Raw genomic sequence first — 18,518 nt, 5'->3', positions numbered from 1 at the left:
CAGCCCTGCTCGGTGCGGCGGAGGGCTTTCTTCATGCCGGGCGGAACCCGCGCTGCGAGCAGGCCCCTCCGCCGGTTCTCCCGGGATCGCTCCCCTCCGCCTCAGCCCGGCTCCGGCTCCCGCCCCGCCCGCGGCAGCCGATTGGCGCGGCGGAGCCTCGACGGCGACGGACCCCCCCCCCCCCGCCTCCGCTTCCGACCACCTTGACGCCCGTCCGGGGCGGGCCCGCTCTCTCCTCTCCCCTCCCCGCGGCCGGCCCCCGGCAGCGGTACCCGCCGCCTCCGCCATGCACCGCTCACTCCGCGCCTGCCGCCGCCTCGGCTGCTCCGCCGGCCTCCTCGCGCGCCAGCCGCCTCCGCGCGCCGCCGCCGCCCGGTGGGGTCCGCCGCTGCCGCGCGCCGCCATGGTGAGCACCCCGGCGGGGGCGGCGGGAGCGGTGACCTCTAAGTACCGCCGCCGCGACTCCTCCCCCCGCGCCCGCCGGCGCTGGAGAGGGGACCGGGAGCGGGCGCGCGCGCTGCGTGAGGCACCGGCGGCCGCCGGCAGGGCCGTGACGTGCCGTGCCGGGCCTTGGGGCTCCAGTCCGGTGTGTTCCTCCGTGGGGAGGGCGCCGGCAGCGGCACTGGGGAAGACTTTTGCCGCCGTCCCCTGTGAGGCTTGCGCGGCCGTTTCCTCCTTCCGCCGGGGAGGCTGCGGGGCCTGTTCCCGCCGGGGAGGCTGCGGGGCCTGTTCCCGCCCGGCGCCGTGCGGCTTGCGGCAGAGTGCGCGGGCGGCGCCGCGGCCCGGCCCGGTCCGGCCCGGCCCAGCCGCCGCTCGGCTGCGCTGGCGCGCCCGGGTGTGCAGCCCCGAGGCGGTGGTTGCTCCCGGGGCGGGCTGGTGGGATCTGCGGCGCGCAGCTGTCCGGGTGCGCTGCCCCGGGGACGAGATTTACGTGGAGAGCGCAGCCGCTCGCTGTCTCGGCGTGGCCGCGGAGGGAGGTGAGGGATGGCGCGACGTGAGGCCGGGTAGTCAGGAGAGATGTCACTGCAGGAGCTGCGGTGACAGAGCTGTGACACGCAGCAGCTTCTTCCACAGAGATTTCACAGCCTTTTTTAGAGCCAGTGAGATACACATAAGAAAAAACTGTATCTTCACAGAAACGGGGCTATCTGGAAAATCCTTGAGGTTACCTGAAAACTAGGGAGCTTTCAGCTGAGGACTGTCTGTTACCTCTAGCAGGCATCCTCAGTCCCTGCTCAGGGATAGCCAGTCAGGCTGAAACGTGAGTGGGACCTCTTTATTGCACCGCAGTTCAGTGTCGAAACAAAGATACTGTTCGAATAAGGGACTTCGGATCTCAGTACTAATAGCTAGGATGTTGCATGGAAGCCTTAGTCCCAGGTACATCTCTGTAACTTCACTCCTTAAAACAAGGTGGTAACTTTAGACTGTCAGATGAATTTCAACAGAAAGTGAGGTGTTTAGGATTTTATTAATTCATTAGTTTACTAAATTAGTTAATAATTTTAACTAGAATATTAGTTTCTAATACGTGATACTGATTAAGGTGTAGAACATGGCATTTAAAAGAACAAGCCTCCCAGTGAGTGAATAAACTGCATGGTGAATGAAATGTACCAGTGTCAGAGCAGACTGTGTAACTTGTAAGACGTTGGCCTGTCAAATGGTTCCCATTTTTTTATGTTTCTGTGTGGCATCGTGCAGGAAAAAAAATTTACAGATCATGGCCTTTGTTTGCTCCCTGAAGACCTGGTATTTATGAAAGGCTGCAATCTTACAAGAAACATGTGTTTTGATCTTCGCTGGTCAGAAATATCACCTGTCCTGTAAATAGGCATTATTAATTGCCTGGGTTTAAATAACAGCAGTAGTTATAGCAAAGCATCTTTCAGTGAATTTGGAACTCAAGCAGCTGAATTTTCTTACGGGAATTCTTACAGTGTTATTTCCAAGAGGACCACAAAAAAACCTACTAACCAGTATTTAAATGTAAAAAAAACCCCACCACTTTTTGATGTTTGTAGGGATTTTTCAGCAGCAAGAGTTGTTTCGAAACACCTTTTGTAGACACAACCAAATGTGCATGTTGTCCTTTAGTTTGACAGTTGCATTGCCGTAACTTAGAGCTAAATTGCACAAGATGTTTTAAGTTGAATTGTGATCATAATGGTCCTTCTTGAGGTGGATGTTGTAAAATACTTGGGTTTGGTTTCTAAAGAGTAAATTTCAGAATTTGTGACTCGATATTGTAAAGGAGAAATGGCACTTAAAAATGGAAGGGTTCTTCATCTGTTAAAGCAGAGCAGTTGAGCACAAATTCCATTTTCTGCTGGCCTTGAAAGATTGGTTTTGACATGCTAAAAATTATGATTCTTTGACTTGAAATAGTTATATCCAAAAGTTGCTGCATCCTTAAATCAGAATATAATTTCCACAGGAAGTATTATCGCAGCATTATTTGAGTATCTTCAGTGCGTTATGGTGCAATCAGTTCAACCTGATTCGTTTCCTGCAACAAGGCAAAAGTACAGTTATATTTGCCTAACTCTGTAAGCTTTGGACTATGGGTTTTTGGGATTTTGGAGGGCAGAGCACACCTTGTCAGGCTTCTTTAAAAAAAAAAAATATTTGTTTTGTAAAGGTGAGGAATAGTAGTTCTGAGCTGAGACTTGGCTGTAGCTATGATAGAAACTAAGTGAGCACAGGAGTTTGCCTTGGCCTGTGGCAGAGTCGCTTGGTCTCCTTTTGGCTTCTCCTGTGGCCCACTGGTGTGGGAGTAAAGGGTTGACCCGAGTGTGCTACCGTTGCACCATTTTACAGCAGGTTCCCTCAGGGAACATCTGCGGAATCCGCTTTAGACCCAGGAACTGAACCTTCAGCTCAGACACACTCAAGAGGGTGAATTCTGTCTAAGAAATAGGGGCAGCAAAAATTCAATCAGTGACATCTGCAGGCTGCTACATTTTTCTGAAGGTAATGCTGAAGTCTAGTTTGGTTCCTTTAGTGAGTATGAAAAATGTCACTGCTTTTTACCTAGTGTCACTTGTTACTCTGTTAACATACCACATCCCATAGTAAATCTGAAACCAGGACCAGCACCTTACTCCATTAACTTCATTGGAGTTTGTGAATGTGCGTAATGTGGAAATGGATGGGATTTCGTTGTTAACAAGTACTTGTATGAGGAGGTACTGATCCTTTTTATCTTTGTTTCACCATTGTTGACATTGGAATTGTGTAAGTTTGAGAGATCAATGGTGCAACTGCTAGCTTTTCTTTTTGTCTAAAAGGTTACAGGTATGTCCTAGTTTCAGCTGGAATAGAGTTAATTTTCTTCTTAGTAGCTAGAATAGCACTGTGTTTTGGATTTGGTATGGGATTTGGTATGAGAAGAATGTTGATAATATATATACTGATGTTTTTAGTTGTTGAGAAGAAATCAAGGACTTTTCGACTTCCCACGCATTGCTAGTGTGCAGGTGCACAGGAAGCTGGGAGGGAGCACAGCCAGAGCAACGGACCCAAATTGGCCAGTGAGATGTTCCATGCCATGTGACGTTCTGCTCAATATATAGATGCGGAATGGCCAGGAAGTGTGCTCTCTTTTCCGGGATTGCGGTTTCGGGATTTCTCTCCTCCAGAATCACTAGCCAGGGACAGGCTGAGTATTGGTCAGCGGGTGGTGAGCAACTGCACTGTGCATCACTTGTTTGTATATTCTATCGTTATTATCATTACTGCTACTACTATTATGATAATTATTATATTATTTTATTTGATTTCATTTCAATTATTAAATTGTTCTTAACTCAACCCACGAGTCTCCTTACCTTTACCCTTCCAATTATATCCTCCGTCCCCTGGAGGTGGAGGAGGGTGAGCGAGCAGCTGTGTGGTGTTTGGTTGCCAGCCGGGTTAAAACCGTGACAAGGTAGTTTAACTTTTTGGATATTGTTTGAGTGTGGATACTTCTGGTGATTGAACGAGTGACGACATCAAGAGCTGGGCTTGGAACTGAATTGGTTCTGCTTATCCGGCTCTAGGAAAAGCTTGATATTGTCTGCTTACACAAGGTGTCCAGATATCAAAAGCAGGGATCTCAGATGCATCAATGATGTCCACTGTTGGAATATTAATATGTGCAGACGTGCAGTAAGACCCACAAGCATCCCTATAAAACATTTTTGGTAGTAAGATACAAAATAAGTGTTGATTACGTTCTGTTTCTTGTTAGCATGTAAATGAATGCTAAGTGATTAAAATAGGATAAAGAGGATTAGAGAACATAGGAATAGCATGTTAGTCCACACTAAGCTTTGTATTCATGTGGGGTCAGTGTCTGAGAGAGCATCAGCTGAAATAGAAGGTGTGGGGAGCGGGACAGTGATGTGAGAGGCAACCCTTTCTCTTTGTGGGCTGGGCTGCGGTTTCTTCTGTGTCACAGAGTGCCCTGAGTGAGCGGGGCGGGTGTCTTCGGTATGCAACTGCTGGAGTACCTGATGGCAGAGCATCTCCACCTGGCTGGGAAGGCTGCTTAGGACTGTAAAAAGTCTGGAACCACCCCCTGCGCCACTACTGCCTGCAGCTTGCCATCTGTGGTGATGCACACCTGGACTGGCTGCTGCCAAAAGTCAGTGTTGCTGGGGAGGGTGATCTGCCCAATACCCAGCTGTGCTCCTGTCCCAGAAGACTGAGACTCACCAAACAAGGAGCAAGTAAAACGGACCAAGAAAAGAGAGGAACAGTCCAACTTCAGAAGGGGACACCTATGGAAGAGTAAGAACTATGCAGACTTACATGATTGTTTCCTCTTACTCTGACCCAGACTCCTCATTTTCATGTCAAGGATTTCCCGAGTCAGTGGTTTGTTTGTAAAATAACCCAGTTTAGATCTTTCTTATGAGTGTGCTTATCTCGTCTTCCCTGAACTCAAGCAAACTTCTTGCATCTGCAGCATCAGCTGGCGAGGAGTTTTGTTGGTCTGCTACTTACATGAAGAGCTGCTTCCTCTTCCTTGCTTTGAACCTGACTCCTACTAGCCTAATGCCGTAGCTGCTGCTTTTGTTTTGGAAGAGGCAATAAGCAGCTAATACCCATCACCATTCTACTGATGCTTTTATTGACCTCAGTTTTCCTTCAAACCCCACGTTGTCTCTTTTCTGAATGAAGAAGTCAGTTGTCTTAAGACAGCTGTTCCTTACCTTTCATCAGCCCACTGCCTTTGTTTGAACTGTTTCCAATAATATGCTTTTTGAGATAAAAGAACCAAATCTGCACAGAGACTTCCGAGTGGCACAGCGATGTTTCTTCTTGTATCTTCTGCTTTTTTAAATAGTTTCTAGCATTTGCTTCTCTTCTTTTGCTGCACTGCAGCACTGACATGATGCTCTGATAGAGCTATCCCAAGGATTCACCCCTGAAGGTCATGGTTAGGTCAGAGCCCGGCATTGTATGTGTATATACCCTACTTACGGAGCTGGAATTCTTTTACTTGCTATGATTAAGAATTAAAAAAAACTTCTTCCCCTTCCTGAAGACTCTGCAAGAAGGTAATCTCCTCTCCTGAGGAAGGATGAACACCTTTCTCACAGAAAATTGAGACTTTGCTCACCAAGGCATGAGGAGAGGAAGAATAAACTGCTCTTGTTTCCTGTCCAGTCCTATAATCTTTATAGAGCTGGATGTGAATGTGATCGCATCATCACAAATGAATGTGTTGTTTCACAAAAAGTAAAAAATTACTTTTTAGTTAGTGTATGTCAAAATTAATTCATCTCTGGCTGCATCAGATAATAATGCATGGTAGGTGTATACGTAATGCAGAAATACTGCCTTACATAAATACTGCACAAAATATTCCTAGATGCAGTTTCTTTGTGTTGCACAGCGACTTCAGTTGAGGCAACTGTGTTCCTGGTTTATTAGGCTTAAGAAGATAATTAATTGTCAGTAGCTTGGTACTGAATTAGTCAGTTGCTCTCTTCGAGTATTTTTCTTCTGTCCCATGTGCAGTGTGGATTTCAAATAGGGATTGTGTTACATGTCTCTTGCCTGGGTGGATACCACCTGAATTCTTACCGTGCTAGTTCTTCAATTTGGTTTTACCAGAACACCAGTTCTGTAAATTGTAAGATAAGTTACTAATTCTTTGAAAAGAAGACCTCTTAAGTCTTGCAGTGCTGCCTGTCACCAGTGGGTCTGCCAGGCTTCACAATGCTAGTAGTTGTGACTTCTAGTGAGACAGGTGCTGAAACTAGAAAAATGTCTTAACTTTGAAGATATAATTAGAAAAATGTCTCTGACTAGCTACGTGTCTTTGTTTTGGTTTATCCCCTTCTTGCACATTTTTTCTTGACAGTATCTGCTTTCAAAAAGGATGTGCTGTTTACCAATGTTTGAAATATATTTTTTTCCCCCCCGTAGTCCACTCAAGAGGCTTTTAGGATAGAATATGATACCTTTGGTGAACTGAAGGTCCCAAGTGACAAATACTATGGTGCCCAGACTGTAAGATCTACAATGAACTTCAAGATTGGAGGTGTTTCAGAAAGAATGCCAGTAAGTAATTTAAAGCCATGTTCCCTTTTTCTCTTTAAGTATGTTTTAGATGTGAGAGCGAATACCTTTTTCTTAGACTTTTGCTCGCGATATGGACAACTTTGAATTTTAATTAAAGGTAGAAATTCTGTGACAAAATATTGTTCTATGTTAGAAATATTTTTTGTTTCATTTAAATGAATGTTGCTTTTGAATAATTACTTTATTGTGTTGCTTAAGGATAATAATAACCAGGATGAATAGAAATCTGTCTTTCATTTTCCTGAAGAGGAAAGACTGAATGGAATAGTTTGTTTTCTACAGTGTTACGTAGTTTGTTGTTGAAGATGTTCAGTGCAGCATGAGTTGAAATGAAGTTACTTTTTCACGTGTAGCTGTGCATAGAGCATTAGTGTACGTGCGCTTTGTCATGCGCTGGCTTTCCATGTACTGAAACATATGTCAGTTTGCCCTCAAAAAAGCTATTTTAGAAGTAGAACCTTTTCTGTTCATTTTAATGCTTGTAATCTGTTTTGATACACAAAGCATACCTGCGTTACAAAGGAAGGATAGGCTATGTACTACTTTCTGTACTGCTTGGATAAATGATACTGTTAATGGGAGAATAGGTCATGTGACCTGGTTGCTTTTTGGTTTGGTTGATGGACTGTTGCTGGATTTAAGTTCAGAAGGAGTTTGGTTTAGAACTAGACCTCTGCTATAGGTTCCTAAAATGTCTTTCTTTTTGGAAAAAAAAATGAACTTACTCTTGTGTCACAGGTTCAAGTTATAAGGGCTTTTGGCATCTTGAAGAGAGCAGCTGCTGAAGTAAATCAAGATTATGGCCTTGACCCAAAGATTGCTAATGCTATCGTAAAGGCGGCAAATGAGGTAGGAACAAATTGTTCAAAATACTGGAACTGTTGTGGGTTTTCTGTTAAGCTTTTTACAGGAAGCTTGGAGAAGACCTCTTGCATTCTTCAGATTGTTAGAGGAAGGCATTTGTTGTTAGTAAATTTTGTTTTTCAGGTTGAGAAATTGTTTACTTAATATAATGTGGTACCGTTTTACTTCTTACATTTATAGCAATGATTGAATGTTCAAATATGTTTTGATACTTATGAACAGTGTAATTTTTCCCCTCTATTAAGATTACTCGTTACTTGCATAGTTGTTAACTCTTACCAGATGAACAGTATAAAAAAAACTAGGAGGGGAATGGAATCTTGGTTCATTCAGCTAATGTGAAGTGTGACATGCCAAGCAAAGCTTTTTTGTTTTGGAAGTGTCCAATTTGTTAAGCAATTGCATCTTGGTAATGTAAAGACCATCTGCAATCTGAATAGTTTCTCTGTTACTAGTCTGTTTCCTCTTCAGACTTAAGCTTACTAGTAACTCTGTGCTTTCTAAGTATCACTCTTAAGGCTAAAGAGGACATGATGTGACACACAGAGGCCATTGCCTCTTTCTCGGGATAAATGCCACCCAAGTGCACAGAGTTGTGAATGACCAGTATTGGAGGTATGGTAATACCAGGTGTCTTGTTTTGTGAAAATCAAGAGATACATTTGTCTAGAAACATTGTTCTACAGAACTTTCTTGTTCTGACTAGCTTCAAAAATATTTCAGTATTTGCAGAAGCCTTATCCTCTTTCTACCAACCTGTCCTAGTTTTAGCTGGGACAGAGGTGTTTTTTTTTAACAGCTAGAAAAGCTCCATGTTTTGGTTTTACTCAGAGGCTCACTCTGAGAAGAACGCTGATAACAAGCTGCAAGGACTTTTCAGTGTGCCGGAGTGCAGAAGCACGGCGGGATAAGGGGGGAGCATAGCTGGGACAAGGGGGACACGATTCCCCTTGTGATTTGTGTGGAACTTAAGATTGAGGGCCAAACTGGCCAATTAGTATTCCATATCATGCAGCGTCATGCCCAGTATAAAAGCGAGGGTCAGACGGGAAGAAGGGCTTTTGCGCTTTGGCTTTTGCGCTTTGGCTTTTGCCGCTTTTGCTCTTTTGCGCTTGCTGTGTTTTTCGCTCTATTGCTTTTTTTTCTTTTTTTTTTTCCTTTCCTCTCTCTCTCCCAGTACTCCCACTCTCGGAGTACTATCTCTCTCTCTCTGCCCCTCTCTATTTCGGGGCCTCGCGTTCGTCCGGGATTTGCAGTTTTCGGGACGAGACGGGCTACGCATACGAGGGGGTGGTGAGCACCTACATTGTAGTAAATCATCTGTATTAAATCACTCTTATCTCAACCCACGGGTTTCACGTTTATCCTTTAATTCTGTCCCTCATTCCTGGGGGTGGGGGAGGGGGAGTGACCGGCTGTTTGTGGGGGGGACGGTTTAACCTAACCCACGACACAACTGTAGGAGTGTAAGTCCCAGGACCCAAGAGCTCTGTAGAACTCCAGAATATGTCCAGTCTCTTCCTGTGGTTTCTAGAATTCTCCTAGTTAAAGGTAGATCAGAAGTTTTGGTGGCTAAATGCTACTTAGTTTAGTTTCATGAGTTCTGAAAGTTGTTTGGGCTTTTTTGTTGAGTTTTGAAAGCACCTCCGCAGTGATATGATTTCCTTTACCTACAGATTAATTTTCTAATATAACTTAAAATGAAAGAGATGCAGCAAGAAATCAAGTTACTCTTGGAGGTGGGAACTTTCCCCCTGTATAAGATTGAAAATACCTAAGATCCTTTCCTGAAAAGCATGATTCCAGGACGACTGATGTATCCTGATAATTTGGTGATAATTATCTAGCATCAGAGTTGTGACAACAGATCCTTTGCTTTGCATTCTCAAGTTTTCTGAGGCTAATATAGATGGGGTGATACTTCTGATGGGATTTTGATACTATCACACACATTTAGAAAAATCTCTAAATGCACATAAGGTTCAACAGGCTCCAAAAAATGTAGATCAAACAGGAGAGTATTTGTACCTGTTGTTCTGTTTTGATTTGAGATGGTAGTTGCCATAGCCTGCCTACAGAAGATGGAAGTTGGTATAGCCATCTTTGGCTGATCAGGATTGTGTTCCTGTGGGTAATCAGCAAGTCAATACACGCGAATCTTTTTAAATCCATGTGATCCTCACACTTCTTTATATGTGCAATCTCTTCAGTTACAGTTGTGGTACAGTAAAGGCAGTCACGAGTTCTTTCTAGGCACCTCTCAATTAAAAGCCGTGTAGGTCCAGGGCAGCATTAGGGAAAGCATGCGTTACGGGAAGGTGGTGTTAGTTAACCGTCTGCTGGCTTATTGTGTTGATGCAAAATCTTGTATCTACAGGTATATGTAAGAGGTCTGGCACTTCCCTGTAAAAAATTTATTTCTGGAGAAATTTCAGAGTGCAATTATACAAATATCATGTACTGCATATGCCTGACAAATGACCTTTGGTAAAAACACCTTTTCTGGGGGACTATTTCCCATACAGAATGGACTTCTGAATGCCTCTAGTTCAAATTCTTGTATAGTTGTGATCAGTATTTGTGATGAAATTGTGTAGCTGTTGAACTTGGGATTTTCTAGGAGAAAGTCCTGTGCCCATGCTGATGAGGAGTTTGTAAATGGATAAGCAATGTCGAAAAACTGATGTTTCTGACATCCAAAGGATGGTCATGGCCCAAGGAGACACACACATTCAATCAGTACCCTGAAGCACCTTACGTGCTCTGACTGAGAAACTACTTAAGATATTTCCCTTGCCTGGGAGACCTTAATAACCTGAGCAAGTAACTGTGGAAAGGAGAACCAGCACATACTACCTCTAGCCCTACCTAGGAAGATTAGAATCCAAATGCCTTTAAAATTTGGGATGGAGGGAAATTTTCGGACTTATAAAATCATCTGCATTGTTGGGGAAAGAGAACGTATAACCTAAAAGACTTTCTAAAAATATTTTCTCTCTATGACTGTAGAACATGAAATTAAATAATATATTTCTTTATATTTCAGAATTCAGCATCTTCAAAAAGCATAGGAAAAGTTTTTTTCCCTTTTAATACCTGGTATTACATCAAACTCTCTTAATTGTTCTGGTATAAATTCACAGCTGTTATTTGGAGATTTGCAAATATAATGGAGAACATTATTTGAACTATAGCTATAAAATGCTCAGTTTTGTGCTTTTTAATTTTTTTTCTTCTAGTAGAACAAATTTTCATTCTCTTTTTCCATTATAGGTAGCTGAAGGACAATTAAATGATCACTTTCCATTGGTGGTGTGGCAGACTGGGTCTGGAACTCAAACCAATATGAATGTCAACGAAGTCATCAGCAATAGAGCCATTGAAATAATGGGAGGCAAACTGGGGAGCAAAACCCCAGTACATCCGAACGATCATGTTAACAAAAGCCAGGTCATTATACTTGTATTATACTCCTTTTAATGTCAAAAGTAGGGGTTTTTTTAATTGAGAATTTGGAATTCCCTTACGGCCACTGTTAAGATTTTAAAAAAAAGGAAAACAAAAATTTAAAAAAAGGAATTTTTGTACAGCTTTGGCAATTATTTTTGAGGTTTTTCAGTTTAAATGAACCTTAAAATGTTGGTCAGTGACTGTGTGAGCTTTTGAGATTAAAAATTTTGAACTCATTCATGCTAGATGAATTCACACATGATGGAGTGGGCAGAGGTGGCCTGGTAACAACCATTGCTACTGTAAACATGTTGTCTTAAAGAAGGTAAATAGATGCAGTTTCTGAAGGGTGGGTACTTATAACTGTTTTCTTCAGCTTAGCTAAAGTTTAAGCCACTGACTTGGTTGTATCCCTTCCTGGTCCTTTGTGCTTACTCGGTATCCTGGGCACTATGGATTTAACATTACCAAAGCAACACACGGGTGTTTTAAAGTCACCTACAATTCCTTCAGAGTCATCCATCCATTTGTTACTTGTCTCTCATAACTACTTTAGCAATGCTTTTTGGTTTGGTTTTTTTTTTGGTCTCAATGTTGTTGTGGACAGTCTACTCGTGTAGTTAACTTTCTGTGGGTATAGTTATAAAAAGTTGACTTTATCAATAAGATGCTGGACTGGAGTTTAGAAGATTGGATTTTTCTGCAGATTGACTTCTGGAATACTCCTAAATTCCCTACTCTTAGTTTCTTCTTGTTTATAAAATAAAGAGAATAAAGCTGTACATGTACATCTTACAGCAACAAAGGTGAGAAGAGCTTGTAAATAAATTTCTTGAACTTCTTCACAGAGTTCAAATGACACTTTCCCAACAGCAATGCACATTGCTGCTGCCCAGGAGGTTAATGAGGTGTTGTTACCTGGACTAAAGAAGCTACAGAATGCACTTGAAGCAAAATCCAAAGAGTTCTCCCAAATCATAAAAATAGGACGCACTCATACACAAGATGCTGTTCCACTTACGCTTGGACAGGTAAAAAGAAAAATAATTCTGCATTTGTTTGGAGAATTCTTGTAAATATATTGGAGGAAAATGAGGCAAACTTGAGGAGGCCTAAGTTAAGTTGGTAGCTTAAGAGAAGTAATAGGAAACTGGCTGAATCTCAGTCAGAGTATTTACATCTTTATTGGAGTTTGCTGGATGCTGTACTCTACTGCATCATAAATTTTCTTAATTTTTTCCATGTGTGTTTTACTTCAAACAGTAGTAAGATGTAAAAGATTTTTAAATCATGTTCCATTACCAGATAATGCATGATATTTCTATTATGTCGACACTGGAAGGAAGGTAGGTAGTTTGTAATTTCTAAGTTTATATAAATGAGCGTTTGTCAACACAAAAAGCTACTAAGTGTTTTGAATTAAAATGTTTATGATACATGATTGTGTGTATATATATATGATAGCAAATCTTTGTTGTCTTATTATCAAGAATGGCTTATATTACATTAATTTGGTAATGAATTAACTTAAACTGAACTGATAAAAATCCATGTAAAATTTGTGGGTTTTTTCCAAGAATGCATAGGTGGGTTTTTTACTAACTAAAATTAAGTGAGAAAAGCCCAGGGTCTGTTTCTCTAATTGTACCTTAGAGAACATTAATTTAATCTGAGAGCTGATGTACCTTGGATTCAGATCCTGCTAAGTACACAACTGAAACAAAAGGCAAGAGAAAGATGCATTGTGAATACGTTTTTATATATGTAGGTTGTTGATACGTGTAATCATTCATACTGTGAGAGCAGTCTTCTAATGTATGTAAATTTTTCCTATTAGTGAAAACATGCTAAGATTTAGCGTCTGCATGAAGTTCAGTGCCTTCAGGTTTTTAAAGAAATTAGTCCAATCATGTCAAAAATCTAAATAATTCCAGATGCTTATTCTTGGTTGTTGTCTTTGGTTTTTTATTTTATTTTCTTATTTTTATTTTATTTTCTTGTTTTTTCCTTTCTTTCAAAGGAATTTAGTGGCTATGTGCAACAAATTAAATACGGTGTGGCTAGGATTGAGTCAACCATGCCACGAGTGTATCAGCTGGCAGCTGGCGGGACTGCAGTTGGAACAGGACTGAACACAAGAATTGGCTTTGCTGAGAAAGTGGCTGCTAAAGTGGCTGAACTCACAGGTGAGGAACGGTATTGCAGAGTTACCAGTAAAGCAGTATATGTAACATACAATTGAACTCAAACTAAATCTTTCCATTTCCATACTTCTTATAAGCTCAAATTGTATATATATTTTAACATGAAACTTTGTTAATGCTGTATGTTATATGCCTTATACTTAGGATTTTTTGTGCAGTGTATTTTTATAATTGTACTCAGTACATTGAAAGCGACTGAAATTACCATGTTTTTCTGAGCAAGGCTTATTGGAGATGGATAGAGTTTCAGGCTTCTGTGAGTAGCCCGGCGATAACGCTTCTGTCTTGGTCTCTGCTCTGCTCTCTTAATCTACAGTGACTTGGCACAAGAAAAGGGAAAAAAAAAAACCTCCCAAAGCCACTGCAGTTTTCATGTGAAAGAGTAAAAGCCAGCTGTCTGATTTTTTTTTTTTATGCTGTCTTTATAGATCTTAAAACTTAACTTACAGACCAATTCAATGTTTTGATCTGTAAACCAGTTCTTCTGTGTCACAGCAGCAATTTTTAAAACGCCCCCCAAATTTTCTATGTCTTGCATTTAAATTTGCTGTAAAATCTGAACATGCTTATCAGCAGTATTTTTGTTTTAGTCGATCTATTATTCACTGTCTTGTAGAGGGTCAAGACTTTCTTGTACCCTGACAGGGAAGAAGTAACTTGTCACAAGCAACAGCTGCTGGGAAGCAGTGCAAGGCTTATTTTGGTGCTTGAAGAAGCCATCAGTGGTGTTAGGAAGTTCTCTCATCTTAACGCTCGTTAGATGTTCCGTATGGGCAGGTTGTACGAGTTTAAAACACGTGGGGCAAACTATTGAAGTTCCACATGTTCTTATAGGGGAGTTTATTGGGAAGGGCAAAAGGGAAAGTTTGGAATGATCTCTGCAGCTGGGAAGCCAGCTGTGCAGTTCAGAAGCCTGTGGAAATCAGGTGTGATCTGGTGTTTGGCAGGAACTGCAGAATGCTAGAAATTATGGAGATTGTGCTGCTTTTGTTTCAACTGGTGATGTAAGCTCTGACCAGTAGTTTTGTGGGGCATGAGTCCAGCCCACAACCAGTCCTTAGTGATGTCCATTACCACTGATAACATTCTGCTGAGACTTTTCTTCCAAGGTAAAGCCCTGAAGAAATGTTTTTTATTGTGGAACCTAGCATCAAATCTCAGGCATTTAATTAACGTAAACACTGCTGTTGCTTCTACTGCTCCTGTGCTCTTGCTGTTGGCAGCAGTTTCAGGGATGCTCCTAAGTCTGAATCAGCTTTCACGTGTTCTGTCTGGCTTGTTGTTCCCTTCCAGATGCATCTTTTTTCTTTAAGTAGATAATTCCATTGTGATTACTTTTTATTTATCCTAATGTCTGCACTGTGCTGCAAAATACTCCAGTACTTTTCATAACTGGCAGAAAGCAACCCAGCAGTTGACAATCTGAATAATCTAACTTGCTTTCATGGAAGAAGTACGTACGTTTGGGCTAATTTGTAAGAGATTCTTGATATTCACAAAGTACTGTGCTGCAAAGCAATGCTTAGTATGCAGCACAGTATAGAAGCTTGAAATTTGTACCTTTTTTGTGGGGAGACGGTCAAATTTCATATTCGTCTGTATTTAAGGGGCTTTTATTGTGTCTTTTGTATGGAATCTGTTTAAGAAATAGGTTTGTGAGGAACAGTCTAGAGAAGAGAGATACGAACCTACAGTGTTGTTAACCATTTTTTATTAAACAAATTATGTGTTTGATTATCTGATTTATGTCTGCAAGGAAGCGTCTCATAGGTTTAGTATTTCCTGCCCTCCCTGTAGGTTTGCCTTTCGTCACTGCTCCAAATAAGTTTGAAGCTCTTGCGGCTCATGATGCTCTAGTTGAACTCAGCGGAGCTATGAACACAGTGGCATGCAGTCTGATGAAAATAGCTAATGATATTCGTTTTCTGGGTTCTGGACCACGCTCTGGACTAGGAGAACTCATCCTACCTGAAAATGAACCAGGAAGCAGCATCATGCCAGGTACAGAGAAAACATCCAGAAAAATTGCCTGTTTCTTTTGTTTTGGATCACTACCTCTTAACAGATGTTTACCAAACACTACCACCAATGTCAATAAATCCATGATTCAACACTTCTGTCAGGTTTTATCTTCTGCCACATTCTACCAAAATTTGTGTTCATAAAAGTACTTGTTTGCACAGCTGTGTGTTGGCAACTATGAGGCAGAGAGCAGTATTGTAAACGTATACCTTTAATTAATAAAGGCATACTTCTCATAACCTTGTTTTAGACTTGCAAGATTTCTACAGTTTTTATGTAAAGGCTTTTCTGAAACAAGCTTTAAATGATGATCTATGAATTGTAGCGATATTGTGATGTAATTTGACTTGTCCCTACTTCTTAGCACGATTAGTGTTACGTACTCACATACTCCCTTCTGCAATGATCCCATTCTATGGGAGAATAAGAAAGGAAGGAATAATATTAATAATAATTCCTTGCCTCTCTCCTAAAAAAGTATGTGTATGTGAATATTGAACATCCAAAACTATTCTAAGTGAATTCTTTCTATATGATAAATTATAAAAGAAACAGGTTGTAAGCATATCTTACTTTCAGAAAAAAACAGATAATGAATGTTATTCTTAGGACTATTTTTAAAAATCCTAGATGAATTACTGGAATAGTACAGTCAATATCATTTACAGAAATTATTTCTTTTCTCTGGTGCACAGATACAGATGAGTTAGACATCTTACCTCCTACAAACATCTGTTGAATGTGATTTGGTAAATGAGGAAAGTACTGATTTTTTTTTTTTTTTAATAATTTTTCTTCCTTGGTAACCTTTTTCTTTCCCTTCCACAACCAGGAAAAGTGAACCCTACCCAGTGCGAAGCTGTAACCATGGTGGCAGCCCAAGTTATGGGAAACCACGTTGCTGTTACTGTAGGAGGTAGTAACGGACACTTTGAACTGAATGTTTTCAAACCCATGATGGTACGTTCATAAAGGACTTTTAAATTAAATCATTGTTTGTACAATCAGAGTCTCGGGAGAAAGTCTCGGTGAATAATGGGTCAATACAAGCACCAGAGTAGCTGATAAAATGTAACAACAAATTTTATTCTTTTGTATGGTAAGACCTTGCTATTTTGATAGGGAACTGGCAATGTTTTTTACAGGAAACTATCTTACACAGATAAGCTTTTATCTTAAAAATATATGCTTATCATCAGTCTAAGGAATTGGGGAGAGGAACACAGAGAAAAATTTTGTCCAAAGCTGAAGAGAATTTGGTATTTTAGCTAAAGATGAGATTTTTTTTCTTTAGCAACTATCTATTCCTAATATCCGTTACTGCTGAATACTAAAGGATTATATGCCTTTGGCAAACGAGTAATGTAAATATTAGTCTTAGACGTCAGTATTTACAATAATGTCTGCCTTCTACAGTGTGCGCAGCACACACCACGTTACACACTGTCTCTCAGATGCTGAAGGAACAGTACAGGTATTAGTGTAGGGATGATAGTTTAAAGAGAATAAAGGTGACATGGAAAAGTTCCCAATATTAAATAGAATATTTGTCATCTTGTTAGAAATAAGAGGCACAAAGGAAGTAGCGTGTCATATGTTATTTTTCTACACAGCCTATACTGACTGATACTGCTTTTTTATTATGCTAATAGGAAATGATTGGAAAAAAATTGAAATCTTATAATAAAATCAGTATTTATCTCTTCCTTACTGCAGCTATTTAGGGTACTTTTTTTTCCCCCTCCATCTGAACAAACTTTTTTTGACCAAAAAACCAAAAATCCTCTTGAACAGCCAAGAGATGTACCTAGCAGAAGATAAATTTTGATAGAAACAGACACCTCTCCAAAAAAAAAAAAAAAAGTGGCATGTTACAGATTGTGGGAGTAGAGGACTAATGCCAGACATTATTGTACTTTACATTTTCAGATGTCTTCTCTTGATTGGTACTGGGGAGGGGACATGACAATGAATCAAATGCCTTCGAGTATTTTTTACTGGGGTATTTGTGAACCGTTACAACAAAATGCTTGAATGTACTGTGGTCGTCTTTACGCAAGGGGAGTTCTGCTATTGAACGCTTCCCACAGATTCTTTTAAATAGGAGCAGCTGAGCTTACCCTGCAAAAGGAGGAGGGTGTGTCTTCTGCCAACAGCCCGTTAAGGAAGTGGGTGTTGCTGGGAGTGGGGGGCACTGGGTATGAACAATGTGGCAAACTGTGCAGCCGTTAATGTCAGAGTGTAATAGTTGGTATTTCTTCCTTTTATTTTTTTTTTGTTAGATTAAAAATGTTTTGAACTCTGCAAGACTTCTTGGAGATGTTTGTGTTTCTTTCACTGACAACTGTGTAGTTGGAATCCAAGCCAATACGGACAGGATCAACAAACTAATGAGTGAATCCCTGATGTTGGTTACAGCACTTAACCCGCATATAGGTAGGCTTAAAGCTCAGAAACTTCTCAAAACGTTACACTGAAATACTTTAGGGTAGCGTTATTTTGTAGACATTATTTGTATTGTGACCATGTTTAGGAAGCCAAGTTATGGCTCAGGCTAAAAGTTAATTTACTTTAACATCACCAACTGCTATTAGTGTTGAAAAAAAATGCGTGCTCCTTGCAGTGGCCATACCAGTGCATTTTAAGAATAATTCTGACCAGAGTCAAAAAAAAAAAGGAGATTTGGAGAATTTGTGTACCTGTCATCCTGATTTGACAGTTTGTGACAATGAAAAGTGAAAGATTATGAAATGAGATTTTTCTTTTTGAAGCAGAAAGTTGCATAAAGCTTTGATCTAAATGCCCTGAGACCAGAGTGACAGAATTTACCTTCCCTTTAAGGAAGGAGCTGATGCAAACATTTGGAGCACGATTACTGCGGGCTGAATTAAGCAGTATTAGCAACACTTGGCAAATTAATTCTCAGCGGGCCACGTGTCCCCCTTTTTCCTCACCTTCTGAACCCGCAGACGGCTAACTTGTGCGTTTGGTTCCATGCCAGGATACGACAAAGCCGCCAAGATCGCCAAGACGGCACACAAGGAGGGGACGACGCTGAAAGCAGCCGCTGTCAAGCTGGGATTCCTCACCGAAGACCAGTTCGACCAGTGGGTGAAGCCCAAAGATATGCTGGGTCCTCAGTGACTCCTGTGTCAAAAAAGAGAAGTGTTCTTAACGTAAAATATAAATAAAATAAAACAAAACAAAACAAGGACGATACGCTTCTGTTTCACTCCTCAGCCCTGCCTCGGCGCCGCGGGGCCCTTTAAATAGTCCTGGTAGCGCCCCGAGGTGGCCAATCACAGCTCGACGGCATAGAGGGGAGGGCGGAAGTCAGGGGGCGTGTCCCTGTGCAACTGCTTCCGCCTTCGCCGCGGCCACGCCTTGGAGGCGGCCGGC

The 18,518-nt window shown here is 41.3% G+C and overlaps 1 protein-coding gene across 1 annotated transcript; it reads left to right on the top strand.

Annotated features, from left to right (window-relative positions):
- The first annotated feature begins 286 nt into the window (after positions 1-286).
- Positions 287-18,336, top strand: FH (fumarate hydratase). The gene is made up of 10 exons (XM_086609122.1): positions 287-406; positions 6,424-6,558; positions 7,318-7,428; positions 10,717-10,893; positions 11,742-11,924; positions 12,914-13,079; positions 14,895-15,098; positions 15,952-16,079; positions 17,402-17,555; positions 18,121-18,336. The coding sequence occupies exons 1-10, from the start codon at positions 287-289 to the stop codon at positions 18,261-18,263; spliced, it is 1,521 nt and encodes a 506-aa protein (XP_086465248.1). The 3' UTR covers positions 18,264-18,336.
- The last annotated feature ends 182 nt before the right edge of the window (positions 18,337-18,518 follow it).

Source organism: Tauraco erythrolophus, chromosome 3 (genome assembly GCF_009769465.1).
Source record: "Tauraco erythrolophus isolate bTauEry1 chromosome 3, bTauEry1.pri, whole genome shotgun sequence".
Taxonomy (NCBI): Eukaryota; Metazoa; Chordata; class Aves; order Musophagiformes; family Musophagidae; genus Tauraco; species Tauraco erythrolophus.
Note: the sequence above shows the minus strand (reverse complement) of the source record. Positions and strands in the feature narration are given on the sequence as shown.